Source organism: Mustelus asterias, chromosome 23, assembly GCF_964213995.1.
Source record: "Mustelus asterias chromosome 23, sMusAst1.hap1.1, whole genome shotgun sequence".
Classification (NCBI taxonomy): Eukaryota; Metazoa; Chordata; class Chondrichthyes; order Carcharhiniformes; family Triakidae; genus Mustelus; species Mustelus asterias.
Genome location: NC_135823.1, coordinates 62,827,987 through 62,848,001, shown reverse-complemented (window position 1 = coordinate 62,848,001; position 20,015 = coordinate 62,827,987). Strand labels below are relative to the sequence as shown.

Sequence of the window (20,015 nt, the reverse complement as noted above, 5' to 3'; positions counted from 1 at the left end):
CCAGCACATCTTTCAGAATGTGGGAGGAAACCAGAGCATCCGGAGGAAACCCACGCAGACACGGGGAGAACGTGCAAACTTCACACAGACACTGACCCAAGCCGGGGATTGAACCCGGGTCCCTGGCACTGTGAAGCAACAGTGCTAACCACCGTGCTACTGTGCCACCCCAGAGCAACCCATCAAGGCTGTATCCTCATAACCCCACATATTTTCCCCTCTAATCCCCCTAACCTACATCTTGTGACACCAAAGGACAATTTAGTATGGCCAATCCACTTAACCTGCACAATTTAGACTGTGGGAGGAAACCAGGGCACCCTGATGAAACACAGAGACGGGGAGAATGTGCAAACTTCACACAGTCACTCAAGGCCGGAATTGAACCCTGGTGCTGTGAAGCAGCAGTGCTACCCGGTGACACAGTGGTTAGCACTGCTGCCTCACAGCACCAGGGACCCAGGTTCAATACCCAACTTGGGTCACTGCCTGTGCAGAATTTGCACGTTCTCCTTGTGTCTGCATGGGTTTCCTCTGGATGCTCTGGGTTCCGATGATGTGCTGATTAGGTGCATTGACTATGCTAAATTCTCCCTCAGTGTATCCGAGCAGGTGCTGGAATGTGGCGACTAGGGGATTTTCACAGTAACTTCATTACAATGTGTTAATGTAAGCCTACTTGTGACACTAATAAATAAACTTTAAACTAACCACCATGCCGTCTAACTTAGCCTTATATCAATTTTAAATATTGATTTTTTTAAAAAATCTTGACTTCTAGAAGACTGGTGATTTAAGTTTCTCTGATGGCTCTTATTCAATCTTGTTCAGTGCATTGTGTAGCTGTACAGACAGGCTCACTCACTGGTATATATTGAATTGACTGATCTCTGACTGAGGGCAGCACAGGGTTGCATCAGATGGCCTTGATGCCAAGTTAGTGAGTGGGAAGATGGGAGTGGAGACAGACATGACACTCAAACACAAACATTATGAGAAGGATGTACATATAAAATTTAGCTAGAATGTGATTGTGGACACATTCTCCACCATTCAGTAGCTTGCTGACACTGACTAAAGATGCACATATATTCAATTTTTTTATTAAAAGCTTTTTGCATTTGGTGTTAACAACCCCTGACTTTAACTTGGGGCAGGAATCAGACTGGCGAGGCCAGAACAGAATCCAAAACAGATGGGAAAGGCAGTGAGCTGGTAGGCGGCAGTGTAATGTCAGGTGGCAGTAACTTCTTGTCACAAATTGAATGTCCCCAATACTTACATAAGTCAATCGGGGGAAGAAGGGGCTGGGTTGGGTGTGCCCTAACCTTGCCTTGCAGGGCTTACTCCTAATTCTTCTGGTCCTACTAGGAAAGGTAAAAATTAAAAAAGTATATTTTTGATACTCTCCTGGTGCTGACTCCTCTTACATGCTCGGTTGACTTGCAAGGAAGCCTCAGCTATTAAAGTCCAACAGATCTATTTGGTAGCACAAGCATTTGGAGGAACAGGTGACTCACCTGATGAAGGGGCAGTGCTCCGAAATCTTGTGCTACCAAATAGACCTGTTGGACTTTAACCTAATGTTATGAGACTTCTTACTGTGGCCAACCCCAGTCCAATGTTGGCATCTCCACATTATGTTTCGGTAGCCAGTTAAAATAGCAGTGGGACCCAAACAATATCATCAGAGCCTAATTTGCAAATTTAAGAAGGATCTTGCTGATTTATACTAACATTGCAGCCAGTGCGATCAATGGGGCACGCCAGTTGGTGTGTTTCACAGGTGATTATAAAACCATAAGACGTAGGAGCTGAAGGACCAACAAGTACCAATTCAGCCCAACAAGAATGCTCTGCTATTCAATGAGATCATGATTGATAATCCTCATTCTCAACTCCATTTTGCCGCTTTACGCCCATAACCTTTGACTCCCTTACTGATTAAAAATCTGTCTATGTCAGTCTTGAACATACCTAACGACCCAGCCTCGACAGTCTTCTGCGGTAAAGAACTCCACACTACTCTCTGAGAGAAGAAATTCATCCTCATCTCTGTCTTAAATGTTTTTGGAATGCTATTAGTGTCTTCTACAGTGAAGACTGATGTTAACTCCTCTGCCATTTCCCGGTTCCCCAGTATTATTTCCCTAGTCTCATTCTCTAAAGGGCCATTCATGTTGGCCTCTCTCTTTTTATATATTTAAAGAAGCTTGCACTGTCTGTTTTTATATTGCTTGCTAGTTTACCCTCTACTTCTCCCTCTTTTGGTCATCTTTTATTGGTTTTTAAAACTTTCTCAATCCTCTAGTTTACCACTAATATTTGCCGCATTATTTGTTTTTTTTCTTTCAGTTTAATATTACCCGTAACATCCTTGGTCCTTGGTTAATCATGGTTAATTGAATCTACAGTGCAGAAGGAGGCCATTTGACCCATTGAGCCTGCATTGACAACAATCCCATCCAGGTCCTGTCCTATCCTCATAACCCCACATATTTACCCTCCTAATCCCCCTGACATTAAGGGGCAATTTACCATGGCCAATCAACCTAATCCGCACATCGTTGGACTGTGGGAAGAAACTGGAGCACTGTGGGAAGAAACCCACGCAGACACAGGGAGAATGTGCAAACTCCACACAGACAGTGACCCAAATTGAACCTGGAATTGAGCCTTGGTCCCTGGCGCTGTGAGGCAGCAGTACTAACCACTGTTCCACCGTGTCGCCCCCTTCCTAGAATTGGGGAAGCGATGGTCTAGTGGTATTATCACTAGACTATAATCTAGAAACTCAGCTATGTTAGTGGACCCAGGTTAGAATCCCCCCATGGCAGTTGGTGGAATTTGAATTCAATAAAAAATATCTGGAATTAAAAATCCACTGATGACCATGAAACCATTGTCGGAAAAATCCATCTGGTTCACTAATGTCCTTTAGGGAAGGAAATCTGTCATCCTTACCTGGTCTGGCCTATATGTGACTCAAGAGCCACAGCAATGTGATTGACTCTCAACTGCCCTCCAAGGGCAACCAGGGATGGGCAATAAATGATGCCCATGTCCTACGAATGAAAATAAAATCTTATAAGTACATAAGTACATAAGAAATAGGAGCAGGAGTAGGCCATCTAGCCCCTCGAGCCTGCCCCGCCATTCAATAAGATCATGGCTGATCTGATAGTTTCACTTACCCGCCCGCTCCCCATAACCCTTAATTCCCTTATTGATCAGAAATCTAGCTACCTGTGTCTTAAACATATTTAACGAGGTAGCCTCCACTGCTTCAATGGGCAGAGAATTCCAGAGATTCACTATCCTCTGAGAGAAGAAGTTCCTCCTCAACTCTGTTCTAAACTGACTCCCCCTTATTTTGAGGCTGTGTCCTCTAGTTCTTGTTTCCTTTCTAAGTGGAAAGAATCTCTCTGCCTCTACCCTGTCTAGCCCCTTCATTATCTTATATGTCTCACGGATGATCCCAGGAATGGTAGGCCTGACATACGATGAACGTCTGAGGATCGTGGGATTATATTCATTGGAGTTTAGGAGGTTGAGGGGAGATCTGATAGAAACTTACAAGATAATGAACGGCTTAGATAGGATGGACGTAGGGAAGTTGTTTCCATTAACAGGGGAGACTAGGACGCGGGGGCACAGCCTTAGAATAAAAGGGAGTCACTTTAGAACAGAGATGAGGAGAAATTTCTTCAGCCAGAGAGTGGTGGGTCTGTGGAATTCATTGCCACAGAGGGCTGTGGAGGCCGAGACGTTGAGCGTCTTCAAGACAGAAATTGATAAATTCTTGATTTCTCGAGGAATTAAGGGCTATGGGGAGAGAGCGGGTAAATGGAGTTGAAATCAACCATGATTGAATGGTGGAGTGGACTCGATGGGCCGAATGGCCTTACTTCCGCTCCTATGTCTTATGGTCTTATGGTCTATAAGATCTCCCCTCAGCCTTCTAAACTCCAACGAGTACAGGCCCAATCTACTCAATCTCTCCTCATAAGCTAACCCCCTCACCTCCGGTATCAACCTAGTTAAACTTCTCTGTACTCCCTCCAAGGCCAATATATCCTTTCGCAAACAAGGGGACCAAAATTGCACACAGTACTCTTCTTCCTCATTGGAATATATCTTTGTTATGAGTCATAACTGCCAACTTGAACAGTTTCAACTGGGCAAGCTGCATTAAAATTGGCTTAAATATTTTAAAAATGAGATTGGTGAGTAAGTATGATACTAAATCTACAACGCTATGATTTTACCGAAGGCAACTTCTGAATCCAAAATATTTTGATTCAGTCCTAATTTTGGTCATTAAGAGGAATCTGAATCTTGACCCAGTTAGGATTCTTAGGCTGCAATTCCTTTTCTTCAGCAAAATGGTTCAGCAGATGTAGTTTGCAGATTTGAGTATACAGTTCCATTGCAGCTGTAAAATAACTTTTAAACTCTTTGCCCTTTGTACCGATGCCAACGATTGCTGCCAAATATTTTGACTGAATGTTGAGAAGCTCCTGCCTAATTATTGGTAGCAGATTGTAGTGAAAAACATCATGGATTAAGAGAAGGATCAATAGACACAACTGAGAATATGTTGACTGCTATTAATACAATGCCATTTTACTGAATGAGAAATTGATCTTTGGGCTGAAAGGTAAGAACATCATGTAATGATTGTGACATATAACAATCAAAATAGTTCCACACCAGATTGTTGCATTTTGAATGAAATGTTGATCTCTCTCCTCAGTTAAGACACTCTTTAGTTTTTGATCACCTGTCCTAATGTTTCCTTATGTGGCTCTGTCAAAATTTGTTTGAAACTGCCCCTGCGAAATACCTTGGGATGTTTTACCACACAAACTTCACCTATTCAAGTTACTGTATACCTGTCCATTGGAAGTTAATTGACTGATGTATTGAATCTTATTGACTTTCTATTTCAATTGCTGCCATTAAAATGCTTCTTAATTCAATTGCAGGATCAGAAATCAACATTTTTCCAGTTTGGAGCTTCCATTCACCAACAAGTTGGCGTGATGTTAAATATCATGGAAGAATATGACTGGCACGTGTTTTCAATTGTGACCAGCACCTTCCCTGGATACCATGAGTTTATTAGTATATTAAAAACTACAGTTGAAAACAGTTTTGTGGGCTGGGAGCTACTCAATACCATCACGTTGGATGCTGTTGACGGGGATTCAAAGGCTCAAATCCAACTGAAGAAAATACAGTCGTCGATCATCCTGTTGTACTGTTCGAAAGATGAAGCCATTTTTATACTGGAGGAAGCCCGTTCGCTGGGCCTTACAGGCTACGGTTTCATCTGGATTGTGCCCAGTTTGGTAACAGGTAACACGGACATCATACCGGAGGAGTTTCCAGCTGGGCTGATTTCCGTGTCGTATGATGAGTGGGACTACACCCTGACAGAAAGAGTGACAGATGGTGTTGGGATCATAACAACAGCTGCTTCTGCCATGATGGAACAATATGGATACATCCCTGAAGCAAAGACAAGTTGTTACGGCCAATTGGAAAGGAAAGTTCTTCCGTTTCTTTCACTGCACAAGTAAGTTCCCGATGTATGTGCTTCACAGTTCTGTTGAAAACCTACAAGATCACACAGTGGGGGGAATTTAACCATTTTGAGTCTAAGGGCCGAATCCGGGTGTCAAATAGATCCTCTTTCCAGCGCACCCATACGCGTTTTGCCGGCTCCGGCCCGATCCGCGCTGTGGGCGGGGCTTAGCGCTGGTGGACCGATCGGAGCTCTGAACTGTGCATGCACAGTTCGAAAAAAATCTGACAGAGCGCGCCCGGGGCGCGAAAGAAAGAAACAGCAGAAAGCGGAGAGAGCGGCTCTCTGACATTCATCCTCTGGTCGGGGAGGGGGGGGGGGAAGTGTGGGATGGGAGGGGGTGTGACCGATCATCCCATGGGGGGGGAGGAGAGGGAGTGTGATGTCTCATCCTCTTGGCGTGGGGGGGGGGGGGCGGTGGGGAGGGGGGGGGGGGGCGGGTGGTGTGACGTCTCATCCTCTCGGAGGGGGGGGAGGAGAGGGGATGTGACGTCTCATCCTCTGGTCGGGAGGGTTCCGCTGCCAGTCTGCGGCCAATCCCTCCTACCAGAGTGGACGTGCGGCCATGCCATCCCACAAAACCTCCAGGATGAAGCAATTCCTCGCTAAGAAGATGAAGCAGAACCGGCCGATTCCACCGAGGATCCGCATGAAGACCAGCTACAAGATCAGTACAAGTCCAAGAGGAGACACTGGAGAAGGACCAAGCTGGGCCTGTAAAGGGATGCACCATCACTGGTACACTACCAGCCACAGATTACTCTTCCCTGCAGGGGCAAGAGAGCGGGAGAGATGGCTGTGGCTGGTAGTGTACCAGTGATGGTGTATCCCTTTACAGGCCCAGCTTGATCCTTCTCCAGTGTCTCCTCTTGGACTTGTACTGATCTTGTAGCTGGTTTTCATGCGGATCCACTGTGGAATCGGCTGGTTCTATTTCACCTTCTTAGCGAGGAATCGTTTCATCCTGAAGGTTTTGTGGGATGGCATGGCCGCACGTCCACTCCGGGAGGAGGGATATGCCGCAGACAGGCAGCGGAACCCCCCCTGACCAGAGGATGATACATCACACCCCCTCTCCTCCCCCCCCCCTCCCAGGGATGATCGGTCACACCCCCTCCACTACCCCCCCCTCCCCCCCCGCCCCACAGCACGAGACGTCTCACCCCCTCTCCTCCTCCCATCCCCCTCTCCCCCAACCAGAGGATGATACATCACACCCCCTCTCCTCCCCCCCCCCTCCCAGGGATGATCGGTCACACCCCCTCCCCTTCCCCCCCCCCCCCCCCCCCCCACAGCATGAAACGTCACACCCCCTCTCCTCCTCCCACCCCCCCGCCCCCGACCAGATGATGACCTGGGTCAGAGAGCCGTTGCAGTCTCTGACCCCGCTCTTCGGAGGCTGCAGCGGCGACTTCAGACTTTTATTTTGCAGGTCTGTGACAGTACGGATGCGGATCGGACCAGAAGACGGTAAAGTGGGATTTGGCGGTAGAGTTGGGCGCGTGGTTTATTAAGTCGATTTAAATGCATGCAATGCATTTAAATCGTCGGGCCGCCCGATTCGGGCGCGGGCCGGACCCGCGCCCGAATTGGGTGTCGGTAAAACAGTGATCTGCTCAGACTTGGGTGCAGATCGCGGTATAGGCCCGACACCGACTTTACCGCGATTGTGCGCCCGAAAACGGGTGCGAAGTTTTGGTAAAATCAGGCCCAGTATTTAACACTTCTATATTTAATTCTCTATTGATAAAAAGGTGTTAGGAAATAAAGAAAACAAAGAAAAACAAGGGATAGACTTTGTGGGGCCTTCCGTGAGTCTGACTTGAGTGAATTGCTGCTGCACAGGTGTGTTATAAAATAGTCAGACAGTTTTCCTGCCTTAATGTGAGTTTCTAATTTGACAGATGTAATCAGAAGAGCTGTTGACTAACAAAGCAAATATTTCCACACAGAGAGTGGGGAAGATTTGAGGATTTTTCAATTGAGGATACTTCTGTGCACTTCCTCACTGCCAAAGTCAAAACAGTAATTAAAGAAACCTTGAAGCAGACCTGTTTCTTGGCAGGGAAATTGGAACATAATGGTAAGAGGCACAGAAGAAGGGAAGGAAGAATTATAAAAATAATGTAATTTAAAATAATTGGCTTAAAACATATTTTACAAATAGGGTGGGGAGAGAGGAGTGAAAGACTGAAGGGCAAGGCAAGAGCTGATCGATTCTAAGCCTACATTATCTGAAAGTTCACCTGCAATTAAAGTTTGTCATTGTTCCCCACTGATCTGAGTAGTATTGCTTGCTCTGCAATGGGGTTTCATTGAAGACTAGAGGGCGATCTTACCGGTTCGTCACACTGGCCAATCGGCGTAGCGAGCTGGTGGGATCGTGAGAGGCGAAAAACCGTGCTTCTCGCCTCTCGCAATCTTACTGGCCCTGGATTGCTGGCGTAATCAGCCTCACGCCCGCGAAGGGTGCAAGGTTGGTTTTAATATTTAAATCTGTTTTTAAATATTCATAGTGAGCCCGGGATGCAATCGTCCAGGCTCACTTGCCTTAATAGCATCACCGATGGAGGTCCCCACGGTGAGAATCATGTATGTGTCTTGATGGCCTTGCCAGTGGGGCCATAGGCCATTGATGGCCCCTTTGGTGGTCGGGGGCAGGGGTCAGTGCCTCTTCGGCAGTGCCAGCTTGGCACTGATTGCCTGGGACCTTGGCAATGTCAACCTAGCACCTTGGCATATCCAGCCTGGCACTGCCCACCCAGGCACTGCCGACCAGGCACCAGGCAGTGCCAAGGGGCGGACCATGATAGGGGCAGAGCCTAAGGTGAGGGGGAAGGCCTAAGAGAAGGTGGCCAGGGGAGGTAGCTGTGCACTCTGCAATCGGGGATCGGCCAGGGCAGTAATTGACTGGGTTGGGGGGTATGGGGTAGGGAGTGATCGGCTGGGACATGTATTGGGATGGTGATTGGTTGGGGCTGGAGGGGAGTATCGGGATGATATCCAGGGGTTGGGGGACAGACTCATCTCTCTGCTCTGTTGCATGTATAATAGTGTCCTCTAGCTGTGAGAAACCGGCTTTCTGGTGAGAAAAGACTTCATCCACTCCCTCCACTGGCATGAATCACACTGTTTTTCTTTTTTGCACTAACTGACATAAGATCATGGCTGAAAGCGCGCTGAAAAAATGGGTGCGATTCTCTCCCATTTTCATGCTCGTTTGGCACTTGGAATTTTTTTGGTAAAATTGCCCCCTAGGTCTTGCGATGACAGAGACATTTTTAGAAGTGTTGACATAGTTTTTATTATTTGTTTATTTATTAGTGTCACAAGTAGGCTTACAGTAACACTGCAATGAAGTTACGGTGAAAATCTCTTAGTCGCCACACTCCAGCGCCTGTTTGTGTACACTGAGGGAGAATTTAGCACGGCCATTGCACCTAACCAGCATGCCTTTCAAACTGTGGGAGGAAACCAGAGCACCCCGAGGAAAGCTACGCAAACATGGGGAGAATGTGCAGACTCCGCACAGACAGTGAACCGAGCCGGAATTGAACCCAGGTTCCAGGTGCTGTGAGGCAGCAGTGCTAACCACTTTGCCGGCATACCTCCCTAAGTTTCTAAGCTTTTAATTTTTGCTGTGGATGTTATGATTTTTTCTAAATTATGAGTAACTGTATTTTTGAAAAAACCTACAGTTCTGGATGACAATCATCTATCCACCGAGGAAGGAGGGGAATATGGTGATGTCCTGATTTCAACAAAATTCAAAGGAATTTTACATATACTTGAAACTGAAAAATTTACAGGTCTCTGGGGAAGGAGATTGGAAGGAGATTTGAATAGCTCTTTCAAAGAGCTGGCACAGGCACAATGGGCCAAATAGCTTTCTGCAGAGTATGATTTTATGAATTTAATAAAGGTAAAAAAATACCGTAGATGTTGGAAATCTGAAATATAAACAGAAAATGCTGGAAATACACAGCAGTTCAGGAAGCACCGGTGAGAGTGAAGCTACAAAAGGTCGTGAATGTAGCCCAATCCATCACGCAAACCAGCCTCCCATCCATTGACTCTGTCTACACTTCCCGCTGCCTCGGAAAAGCAGCCAGTATAATTAAGGACCTCACACGCCCCGGACATTCTCTCTTCCACCTTCTTCCGTCGGGAAAAAGATACAAAAGTCTGAGGTCACGTACCAACCGACTCAAGAACAGCTTCTTCCCTGCTGCCATCAGGCTTTTGAATGGACCTACCTCGCATTAAGTTGATCTTTCTCTACACCCTAGCTATGAGTGTAATACTACATTCTGCACTGTCTCGTTTCCTTCTCTATGAACGGTATGCTTTGTCTGTATAGCGTGCAAGAAACAACACTTTTCATTGTATATCAATACATGTGACAATAATAAATCAAATCAAATCAAAATCAAATCGGGTGGAACCTTGTCAAGGCGTTGGGGTTCTCACCTCTCGGTTGGAGAGCCAGCGAGAGATCTGCGCTGCCTCTATTTGGGAAGGCTCACTGAACCACAAGCCAATCAGGCAGTGATGAGGTCAGCAGTGGACGTTCATCTCTATTAGCAAAAACCGTCCAATTTCTCACGCGGTTCAAATGGAAGATGAACTAGTTTAGCGACGCCATGCTGACCAATTGTTGTCATCTCAAAATGATTTCTTGGAATCATCTCCAGAAGTACCAACCTCTTTAGTCCCCTTACTGTGAATACTACTATGGAATCTGAGTTGCCTGATGATTCTGTCTATGCTACTATACCACGTGAGGGCAGCACAGTGGTTAGCACTGCTGTCTCACAGTGCTAGGGACCTGGATTCGATTCCAGCCTTGGGTTGCTGTCTGTGTGGAGTTTACACATTCTCCCCGTGTCTACATGTGTTTTCTCCTGGTGCTCTGGTTTCCTCCCACCGTCCAAAGATGTGCAGGTTAGGTGGATTAGCCATGATAAATGTGCAGAGTTACGAGGAAAGGATGGAGGGGAGGTCCTGGTAGGATGCTCTTTCAGAGATTCAATGCAGAATCAATGGGCTGGATGGCCTCTTTCTGCACTGTAGGGATTCTATCCTTTGAGCCTTGCTGCCCAGGAGTTAAATCTGGTGGAAGCAGGAAGGCGGCACAATTCCAGCAGGCCGCCATCCTGCCTGGTTAAATGCCCTTTCTGCCTTCAAGCTTGTTACCAGTGAGAACAGAGGATTCAGTCCAACATTTCAAGTCCAGAATTTCTCATCAAAACTGACAAGAGTTGGAAATGTAATAGATTTTTGAACAAGTGAAAGAGGGAAGGGATGAAAGAAGAACATACGTAGAGAGATTAAATGACAGTTTCATGGTGCAAATCTAGGGGACAATTCTCCCATCACGCTGGGCGTCCTGGCCTGCTACCGTCTCCCAGCGCCGGATTTCCGGCGGTGTCACATCCATGTTGGAAATTGGTGGGGAGGCGCATAAATTATGGTAACACTCATTCCCATATACTTTAAATATGGTTAGCAGGTCTGGGACTGAAGTCTCCGGGTCTGTTAGCATCTCCCCCCGGCCCCCCGGCCCCACCAGCGTGGTTCACTCCAGCGGGGATTACACTAGCTCCCCATTTTTGGGGAGCTAGCGGCCCGACCCCACTGGAGTGAAGTGGGGGGGGGTGCTAGTTCCCTGAAAGTGGGGAGCTACTGTAAACCCTGCTGGAGTGAAATACTCCTGAAGGGTGGGGAGAGGTTAGCAGGCCCAGAGACCTCAGTCTCAGGCCCGCTAATTACATTTAAATTAAATTAAAATTAGGTTTAACATAACCTCCCTCTCCGCCGATTTCCGGCGTGGAGCAGACGCCGCTGGAAATCCGGCACTGGGAGACTCTATCACGGTGGGAACGCATGCACCAATCACACACATCGCCCTCCATGGGATTTTCCCGGCCCGCTGCGTTAAAAAATGAGTGCAGCGGGATGGGAGAATCGCCCCCTTCGAATTCTTTTGGGAGAATTCCGGCCCTAACGTTTTGTTTCTTTACTTGTTTCACTACCACTCCCTTTGGCTTTGTACAACAAACCATTTGTCATTCCTCTTGCCTTTTGCTGTATCACCTATCTTCCCTTTCCACCCTCCCCTCTTTCATTTGCTAAATTACTAAATGTTACTAAATTTTCTCAGTTTTGATGGGAGATCACAGAACTGAAATATTACTTCCGTTTCCTTTTCCATGTTGCTGCCTGATCTTCTGAATATTTCCAGCATTTTCTGTTTTCACTTGTGAATTCTTTACCGTTTTGCGCCTGGCTTGCTTTGCTTGGGCTACAAAATAAACAAACAAATGAACTTATCAGTTCACCAACACCGAGATATGCGGTACGCATTTCCCCTTATGAAAACAAGATTGATGATCGAAAACCATAATCCTCTGACAACATTTCTACTCCGGTTTTGCAAACTATGCCATTATCTGTAAATCACTAAAAAGAGCACATTCTTTCTGCGTCTGGCCTAGTCATAGCTCATTTCGACTGTGAGGCAAAAGACAGATGGTAATCAATGTTTAGGGAACTGTGGTTGAAGGGCAAGGCCGATGATTTATGGTGATGATTTATTAACACTAAATAATGACATTAAGTTATTTAAATTTTTAACTACTGAGTGCAAACAACTTATCACTTTCATGTCACAGGTAGTTTATTTTCTATAAGTCCATGGATCATGCTGCTCACGTAGCACACTTCTTTGCTGCAAAGGCACCCAAAAATATCTGGGTAATGACAGATCAGAGAAAACTTGAAGATAATCTATTTGAAGGTAACTGGTAAACAGGAGTCAACATGAGCAGGATTTTCCGCTCTGGTGGAATCTAACTGCAATCATGGTAAGCAGTCCCATTACTTCCGAACTCCTAAAAGGGCTGACAGACCCTGGTTTCCAGGGTAACCCTGATTTTGAATAATATGGTAGGCCTTCAGTGGCTGTGACAGGGAATCCTAACTGTCTCCGCGATTGGAATTACATAACCATTGCAGGCGCCATGTGCTTTTATAGGAATTCTTGCAGGCTATGAAGGGTAAGATGGTATCCTAGGTTTCTGCAAGGAGTCCTGAAGACTCCCCGGTCTTTAGCCTTGCTTCTCTTTCCCGTCCACCAGCACGTACACAGCAGACCTCAGTCTCCTAGCCCCACCACCTCCCTTATGCCAGGGACCGTTCTCTTGGTTCCACATTCCACCCTCATTCTTGCCTTTGCGCACAGGTCATCGTTATCTCTGGTTTCGAGCAGAAGTCAGATTTGTGAAAGAAAGGTTCAGCCATTAAAATCACCTGAGCTTGTCTGGGTGTGCTCCTCATGTGCCCCTGAGTTCAAGTCAACCCACATGATGGAGTCAGTAAAGGAATATTTAAAAAAAACAGACTTTTTGGCTTTAGAACATAGAACATAGAAAAACTACAGCACAAACAGGCCCTTCGGCCCACAAGTTGCGCCGAACATGTCCCTACCTACTAGGCTTACCTATAACCCTCTATCTTACTAACTTCCATGAACTTATCCAAAAGTCTCTTAAAAGACCCTATCGAATCCGCCTCCACCACCACTACCACTTTGAAAGAAGGTCAGTGAGATTACACTTTATGAATGAATAAAAACGTTAATCTGGAAAAATATTCAATTTAGAACATGACTGCAAGACAAGGGGTCATCAGTACAAACTAAGAATTGGTAAGTAACTAACCTACCGATTCCCCAAAGCCTATCCACATCTACAAGGCCCAAATCAGGTGTCTGATGGAGTACTGTCCATTTGCCTGGAACAGCATGTACCATCTACAATATGCACTGCAGCAACTTGTCAAGGCTATCCGGATAGCACCTTCCAAACCCACTGCCTCCACTACCCAGCAGAACAGGGGCAGCAGGTGCATGGGAACTCCAACATTGGCACGTTCCCCTCCAAGTCACAAACCACCTGACTTGGAAATATATCGCTGTTCCTTCATTGTTGCTGGGTCTAAAACCTGCAACTCCCTCCTATTAACATCTCTTGACTGCAACAGTTGAAGAAGGTGGCTCACCAGTTTCTCAAGGACAGTTAGGGATGGGCAAAAAATGTTAGCTTTACATTCCAAGTAAGAATATAAAAAGAAATGTTCAGGACTTTTTGAGGAGGCACTGGCAAAATTGGATGACTGAGATGCATTCAATGAGATTAATAATCTCCTTGGTAGAATGGTGGAGGCAAAAACTCCGAAATCATCCCAGAGTTAAAGGCCGTGGTGTATCTTTCTATGGAAGGATGAACTGAATGAGTCAGATGGCTCCTGGGGGCACATTTAAAATTTTTCTCATTCAAGGCACTGAGAACATTTCAGAAAGATAAAATCTGGCACAGCATTAAACATGAATTTCAGAAAAAAGCCTGAGATATGAAAAGAAAAAACTTACTGAGCAAGAAAACAATGAGTAACAAATAAAGATGAGTATTAGAGTGTAATAGAGAGTTTCCGGTTCACTCACAGGTTCAGGGTGTTCACTCACTCACCCTCACCTACTGTGAGAGAGTGAATGAGAGTGCATGATGGTGTGTGGGTGAAGGTGAGTGAGAACATTGATACCGAGAGTGAGGCAGACTTATGGATGCTTTTGACTCCCTCGCTCCAAGAGTCTCTCAGACCTCTCATACTCTCTCAATCCCTCTCATACTCTCTCAGACCCCTCGCACTCTCTCAATCCCTCTCACACTCTCTCAGACTCCCTCAAACTCTCTCAATCCCCCATACTCTCACCCCCAACACACTCTCTCACTCCCAGACTCTGCCAACGCCCCCACACTCTCTCACACAGTCCCCCATTCACTTGCAAGTCCGCCCCTTCCCCCACACACCTTCATTAGCAACTTCCTCTCCCTCCACCACTTTACTGGCATACCCTGTCCCCCTTCACTGGGAAGACCCCCGTTCAAAGACATCAGCCCTTTCCCTTCCCTCCCACCACACATAGTGGGAACCACCAACAATGGGGCTCTCCAAAGGGCCTGTCCCTGGCATGGCCCCCAGCACATGTTGGCACTGCCAAGTTGGCCCCACTCCTGCTGCCTCATGTTCTTTTCTGCCCAGCCTGAGACCTGCTCCGGCTGGCCCCAATCCCTTTCCATCCCGTCAAGGTCCTGCTTTGGACACCTGGGCCCTGTTCCCCAGCACGTCTGCTCCCTTATCCCGACGCTCTGTCAGCACTGCTCCTTGGGCCTTGTTCCCCGGGCTGCACTACTTGGCTCCCTGGCCCTCAGCTCTAAAGGCCTCTACTCCCCATGGCCCAATCTCACTGCCGCTGGTGTTCGCTGCTCCTCCAGCCACAGGTTGTTTCTCTCCCACATAGCAAGCATGGAAACGAAATGGCCTGTGGTTGAAGGAGCAACTCCATGCAGATTCCTCCATTCAAACTGAACACTGGCTCCTGGGGCTGCATTGAGGGATTTCGAGGGCCACATTTGGCCTTTGGTCAGCATGTTGGACAAACCTAACGTGGAAAAATATTGCAAGGTTATTTTCATAGCAAATTCCTCCAGCTGCTGTTTGACACTAAGGCAACAAGCAATGGAATTTTAACATAGGCATTAACATAATTTTATTTATAACAGTATTTTATGCAACATGCAGATAATAGCCCCAAAATTCACAGAACTGGACAGGGTAGAAAAGCTTGATTTCTCACAGGGGACAGGAGACCAGAATTTGTACTGAATCTGCTTAAACTGAAATTCGATCCCATTTGTCAAGAACAAAGGAGGGAGTTCCAGGTTTTGACCTTTTATGTTCTGCTGGGTATAGGGAGGGGTGGGTACACTGTGAGTGAATCTTTAGTCAGCTCTCCCCAATCACAGGGGTTTATGGGGAGGGACTCTTTGGCTTCCTTGCATATTCCATTCTTTGTGAACTTCGAAGATCTCAGCAGAAATTACGCCAGCGGACAGCTCGGGCTGAATTTCTGTTACTGAGGTAGGTAGCTTGTGTCAGGAAATTTCCCAACTTGGCAGACTATTTTTGGTTTAATGGCCTTGTGACTCCTGCTCTTTGCTCCAGGGTGTCAGGGGCAAGATGGAATCAGGCCCGCCGAACCTGGAAGCAGATTACAGGCAGCCACAGGAGGTGGCCGAGTGCCGAGGCAGACTGGTTCTCTGCGTCTTTGTCCCAGTTGTATTATCTGGGAATGGTTTCCGTAGAAGCAGGTGGCCAGCCATCTGAATTATCCACCTGTTTCATTATGAATGCATTTGCTATCTAAATGCATTAGCTCAGCAGAGTTTCTGTTTTATCAACTGAGTGGTCTTTACTTCACTTCATTGACATCTTTTTATGATTGTAGTAAGTTTTTTTTTTCTGTGATCTCTTTTGTCAAAGTGTGAGGGCGGGTTCTTCCCCCGCAACATATTTTCCTGTATTGGAGGCGGTGTGCCATTGGCCAGCAGGGGGATCTTCTGGTCCTGTCGATGTCTACGGGGTTTTAGAGTCATAGAGTGATAGAGTCATAGAGGTTTACAGCATAGAAACAGGCCCTTCGGCCCAACTTGTCCATGCCGCCCTTTTTAAAAAAAATCCCTAAACTAATCCCAATTGCCCGCACTTGGCCCATTTCCCTCTATACCCATCGTAACCATGTAACTATCTAAATGCTTTTTAAAAGATAAAATTGTACCCGCCTCTACTTTTACCTCTGACAGCTTGTTCCAGGCACTCACCACCCTCTGTGTGAAAAAATTGCCCCTCTGGACACTTTTGTATCTCTCCCCTCTCACCTTAAACCTGTGCCCCCTAGTTTTAGACTCCCTTACCTTTGGGAAAAGATATTGACTATCTACCTTGTCTATGCCCCTCATTATTTTATAGACCTCTATAAGGTCACCCTCAGCCTCCTACGCTCCAGAGAAAAAAGTCCCAGTCTATTCAGCCTCTCCTTATGACTCAATCCATCAAGTCCCGGTAGCATCCTAGTAAATCTTTTCTGCAGTCTTTCTAGTTTAATAATATCCCTTCTAGAATAGGGTGACCAGAATTGCACACAGTATTCCAAGCGTGGCCTTACCAATGTCTTGTACAACTTCAACAAGACGTCCCAACTCCTGTATTCAATGTTCTGACCGATGAAACCAAGCATGCCGAATGCCTTCTTCACCACTCTGTCCACCTGTGACTCCACTTTTAAGGAGCTATGAACATGTACCACTAGATCTCTTTGTTCTGTAACTCTCCCCAATGCCCTACCATTCACTGAGTAAGTCCTGCCCTGGTTCAATCTACCAAAATGCATTACCTCGCATTTGTCTAAATTAAACTCCATCTGCCATTTTCTGTGCCCTGAACGCTCCGTCACTGGGGAAGTCATTATTGATGTGGAGATGCCAGGGTTAGACTGGGGTGAACACAGCAAGAAGTCTCACAACACCAGGCTAAAGTCCAACAGGTTTATTTGGTAGCAAATTTGAAGAAGGTAGCAAATTGGACTTTAGCCTGGTGTTGTGAGACTTCTTGCTGAAGTCATTATTGGCAGGACCGGAAGATCCCACCAGTGAGAAGGACCAGAAAACATCAGCCTAAATGTTTATTTGGGCAAGATGAAGAGGTGTGGGGCGGGGGGGGGGCGGGGGGGAGGGGGGGCAGGGGGGGAGCGATTTCCCCCCAAAAACCGGCAGATTTTCCCTCCTGTTTTTTGGACGCACTTAGTTGAATTTCTGGCACTCTGCTTCACAGAGTCCACAGGAGGATTCGTGCCATTAGTGGCGGGGGCGGGGAGGGGGGACGGGGGGAGGGGGGGTGCTAATTACACCCAAGAGGCTGGCATCAGTGTGCTGAGCGGACCAATGTGCATGCGCAATGGCCCTCCCGTCGCTGGCCTCCTAATTGCCGGCCACCCAATCGCCACCCCTGTCAACCCCCCTCCTCGATTGCCTGCCTTGACCTCCCCCCCCACCCCCAATTGCCAGTCTCGACACCCACCCCCCCCCCCGATAGCTAGCTCGGTCCCCCCGATGGCCAGCCCGAGGCCCACCCCCTGCCATGGCTTGCCACAATTGCCCCCCCTCCACATCCCCACCAATCGCAGTGCAGAGTGTGCAGCAGCTCCCTCCACCCCCCCCCCCGCAACCTTTGATCGTCACCTAGAAGGCCCAACCCTCAGGTCCCACCCCCTTGGCATTACTTGGTGCCCAGTGGGCAGTGCTAGGGTGCCACTGCCAGGGTGCCAGGCTGGCAGTGCCCACTGGGCACTACTCGAAAAGCGCAGTGAACTGGGAAAATTGCATGCGTGAAGTGGTTAAAGTTTCGGTTACTGATAATATAGTTGCTCTGTTTGTTTGATGCTTTTATTAGGTGAGAGGAAAATCAGTTTATGTTTTAAGAACATTTCTGAATGTTTGTTTTTTTCTCAGAATTTCAACACTTGCCATTGTTGTTATATGGCTCATTAGTTCTGTAGATAGTGCATATTGAGTGAATGGGCGTGGAGGGGGCATGAAGGTAGCATAAGGGTACAATGGGAGGCATGGAGGTGGCAAAGGGGAGGGCATGGTTCCTGAATCCAGATTATGGTTCTTGACTCCTCTGAGGGGTCATGGAGAAGCTGGCCTGACTCCACTACAATTGCCTACTCCCACGACGAGGCCGTGCAGATCGGGAGTGCAAATTGAGGGTTCACTGCTTAGACCGTAATTGCAAACCGACAAAAGTAGCTGGCACAGGGAATGGGGGCAGGAGTACAACTCCACAAAAATCTAGGCCTTGATGTAAGTACCTTTGAACCTTCCTAAAAGTCCCTGACCTTGACTGAACTGGTTTTGAAGTATATCAATTGCCTCCTGTAAAGTCACAATGGCTCCTTATGGAACACACCTTTAAAACTTGTATTATTCTATGCTCGTTCGAGTGGTTTATTTAAGCTGTCAATATCAAGAAACAACTATAATATATAAATCATAGCTCCAATTTTAATTTGGGGTAGGAATTGAGGATGTGTGAGGACTGAAGGAAGTGCGAAACCGTTTGGCCCAGCCCGGGGCCTGAGGCCAGTGAGATTTCAACTTCTAGGCCTCAGCTTTGCACCCTAAGGTTGGCTCCTGCCCAAAGCCTTCCTTGCCGTCGGATTTCATAGGTAAGTTGCGAACAGTACATGGAGACGGCATTTGTTTCTCGATGTCAACACCAGAGATGACTTTATCATTGAAGTCAGACACACTAAACTTAGATGGCGTTCCCTTTCCTGAATTCATGCAACTTCCAATGGTGTGGATCAGGAATGGAGAAATAGTTCTTTCTTGTGGGCTTCCACCAAAGTTAAAACAGGAAATTGTGGAAACTAATGTATATTTTTCGGTGAAATAATGTCAATATACATATGAGTTGTACAATATAAAGCTTATATAATATGAATTAATCACGCACCCAGTGTGATTTTGGTGAAATTTTATGGTGAAATTGGCAATTCTTTAGGAGTTTCTTGTTTTCAGCAACATTCAATTTCATAGAAATCATAGAAACCCTACAGTGCAGAAGGAGGCCATTCGGCCCATCGAGTCTGCACCGACCACAATCCCACCCAGGCCCTCCCCGCTAATCCCTTTTTTTTTTACCCGCTAATTTACCCGCTAATCCCTCTAACCTACGCATCCCAGGACTCTAAGGGGCAATTTTTAACCTGGCCAATCAACCTAACCCGCACATCTTTGGACTGTGGGAGGAAACCGGAGCACCCGGAGGAAACCCACGCAGACACGAGGAGAATGCGCAAACTCCACACAGACAGTGACCCGAGCCGGGAATCGAACCCGGGACCCTGGAGCTGTGAAGCAGCAGTGCTAACCCACTGTGCTACCGTGCCGCCCTTCTGTGTGCAACTGTACAAATGCAACATGACAGCAGAGCAATGGTGGCTGATACAATATACGTGCTACAGACTTCATGATGTACTAACATTTAAGGAGTGTTGACACCAAACAAGGAGTCTGGTGATCTTGTTTTATTTATTCACACCTATGGCCTGTCGTAGCTCACAGTGAGATGATAAATATCTTCACTCAGGAGGCTGACCGTGACCCACTTGTAACTTTGTTGTTCATGAAATATTTAGTCAGCTAAGTTTGGTGAGATTAATTGTATCAGACTGCTGGCCTTGTTCTCACTCTGTAGTTGTTGGATTGAAAGAATAAGAATAGATAGCCCTTAAAAGTGTCCTGGGTCTCGAGCAGTAGCTAATTGAACTACTTTCCTTTCATCTAAATGGAAGCTTACAATGCAGAAAACATTGGGAGACCCACATAGAATTAGACACAGTGGAGGAGATTTTAACTCAGAAGGCTTTTGATGAGAAATTGCTCTTGTGAGTTGATTTTCTGCCTGGCAGAGGTTTCAAGAGGCTTAGGCAAGTTTAACCACTGGGCCTCCTTTAAATGCC

General features: G+C 46.8%; 1 protein-coding gene across 1 annotated transcript in view; it reads left to right on the top strand.

Annotated features, from left to right (window-relative positions):
* grin2aa (glutamate receptor, ionotropic, N-methyl D-aspartate 2A, a) overlaps nucleotides 1-20,015 on the top strand; it is a 327,307-nt gene that overhangs the window by 139,558 nt on the left and 167,734 nt on the right. Inside the window, exon 4 of the mRNA XM_078239844.1 lies at nucleotides 4,989-5,581. Coding sequence (XP_078095970.1) covers nucleotides 4,989-5,581 — 593 coding nt within the window. The remainder of the gene's footprint in view (nucleotides 1-4,988; nucleotides 5,582-20,015) is intronic.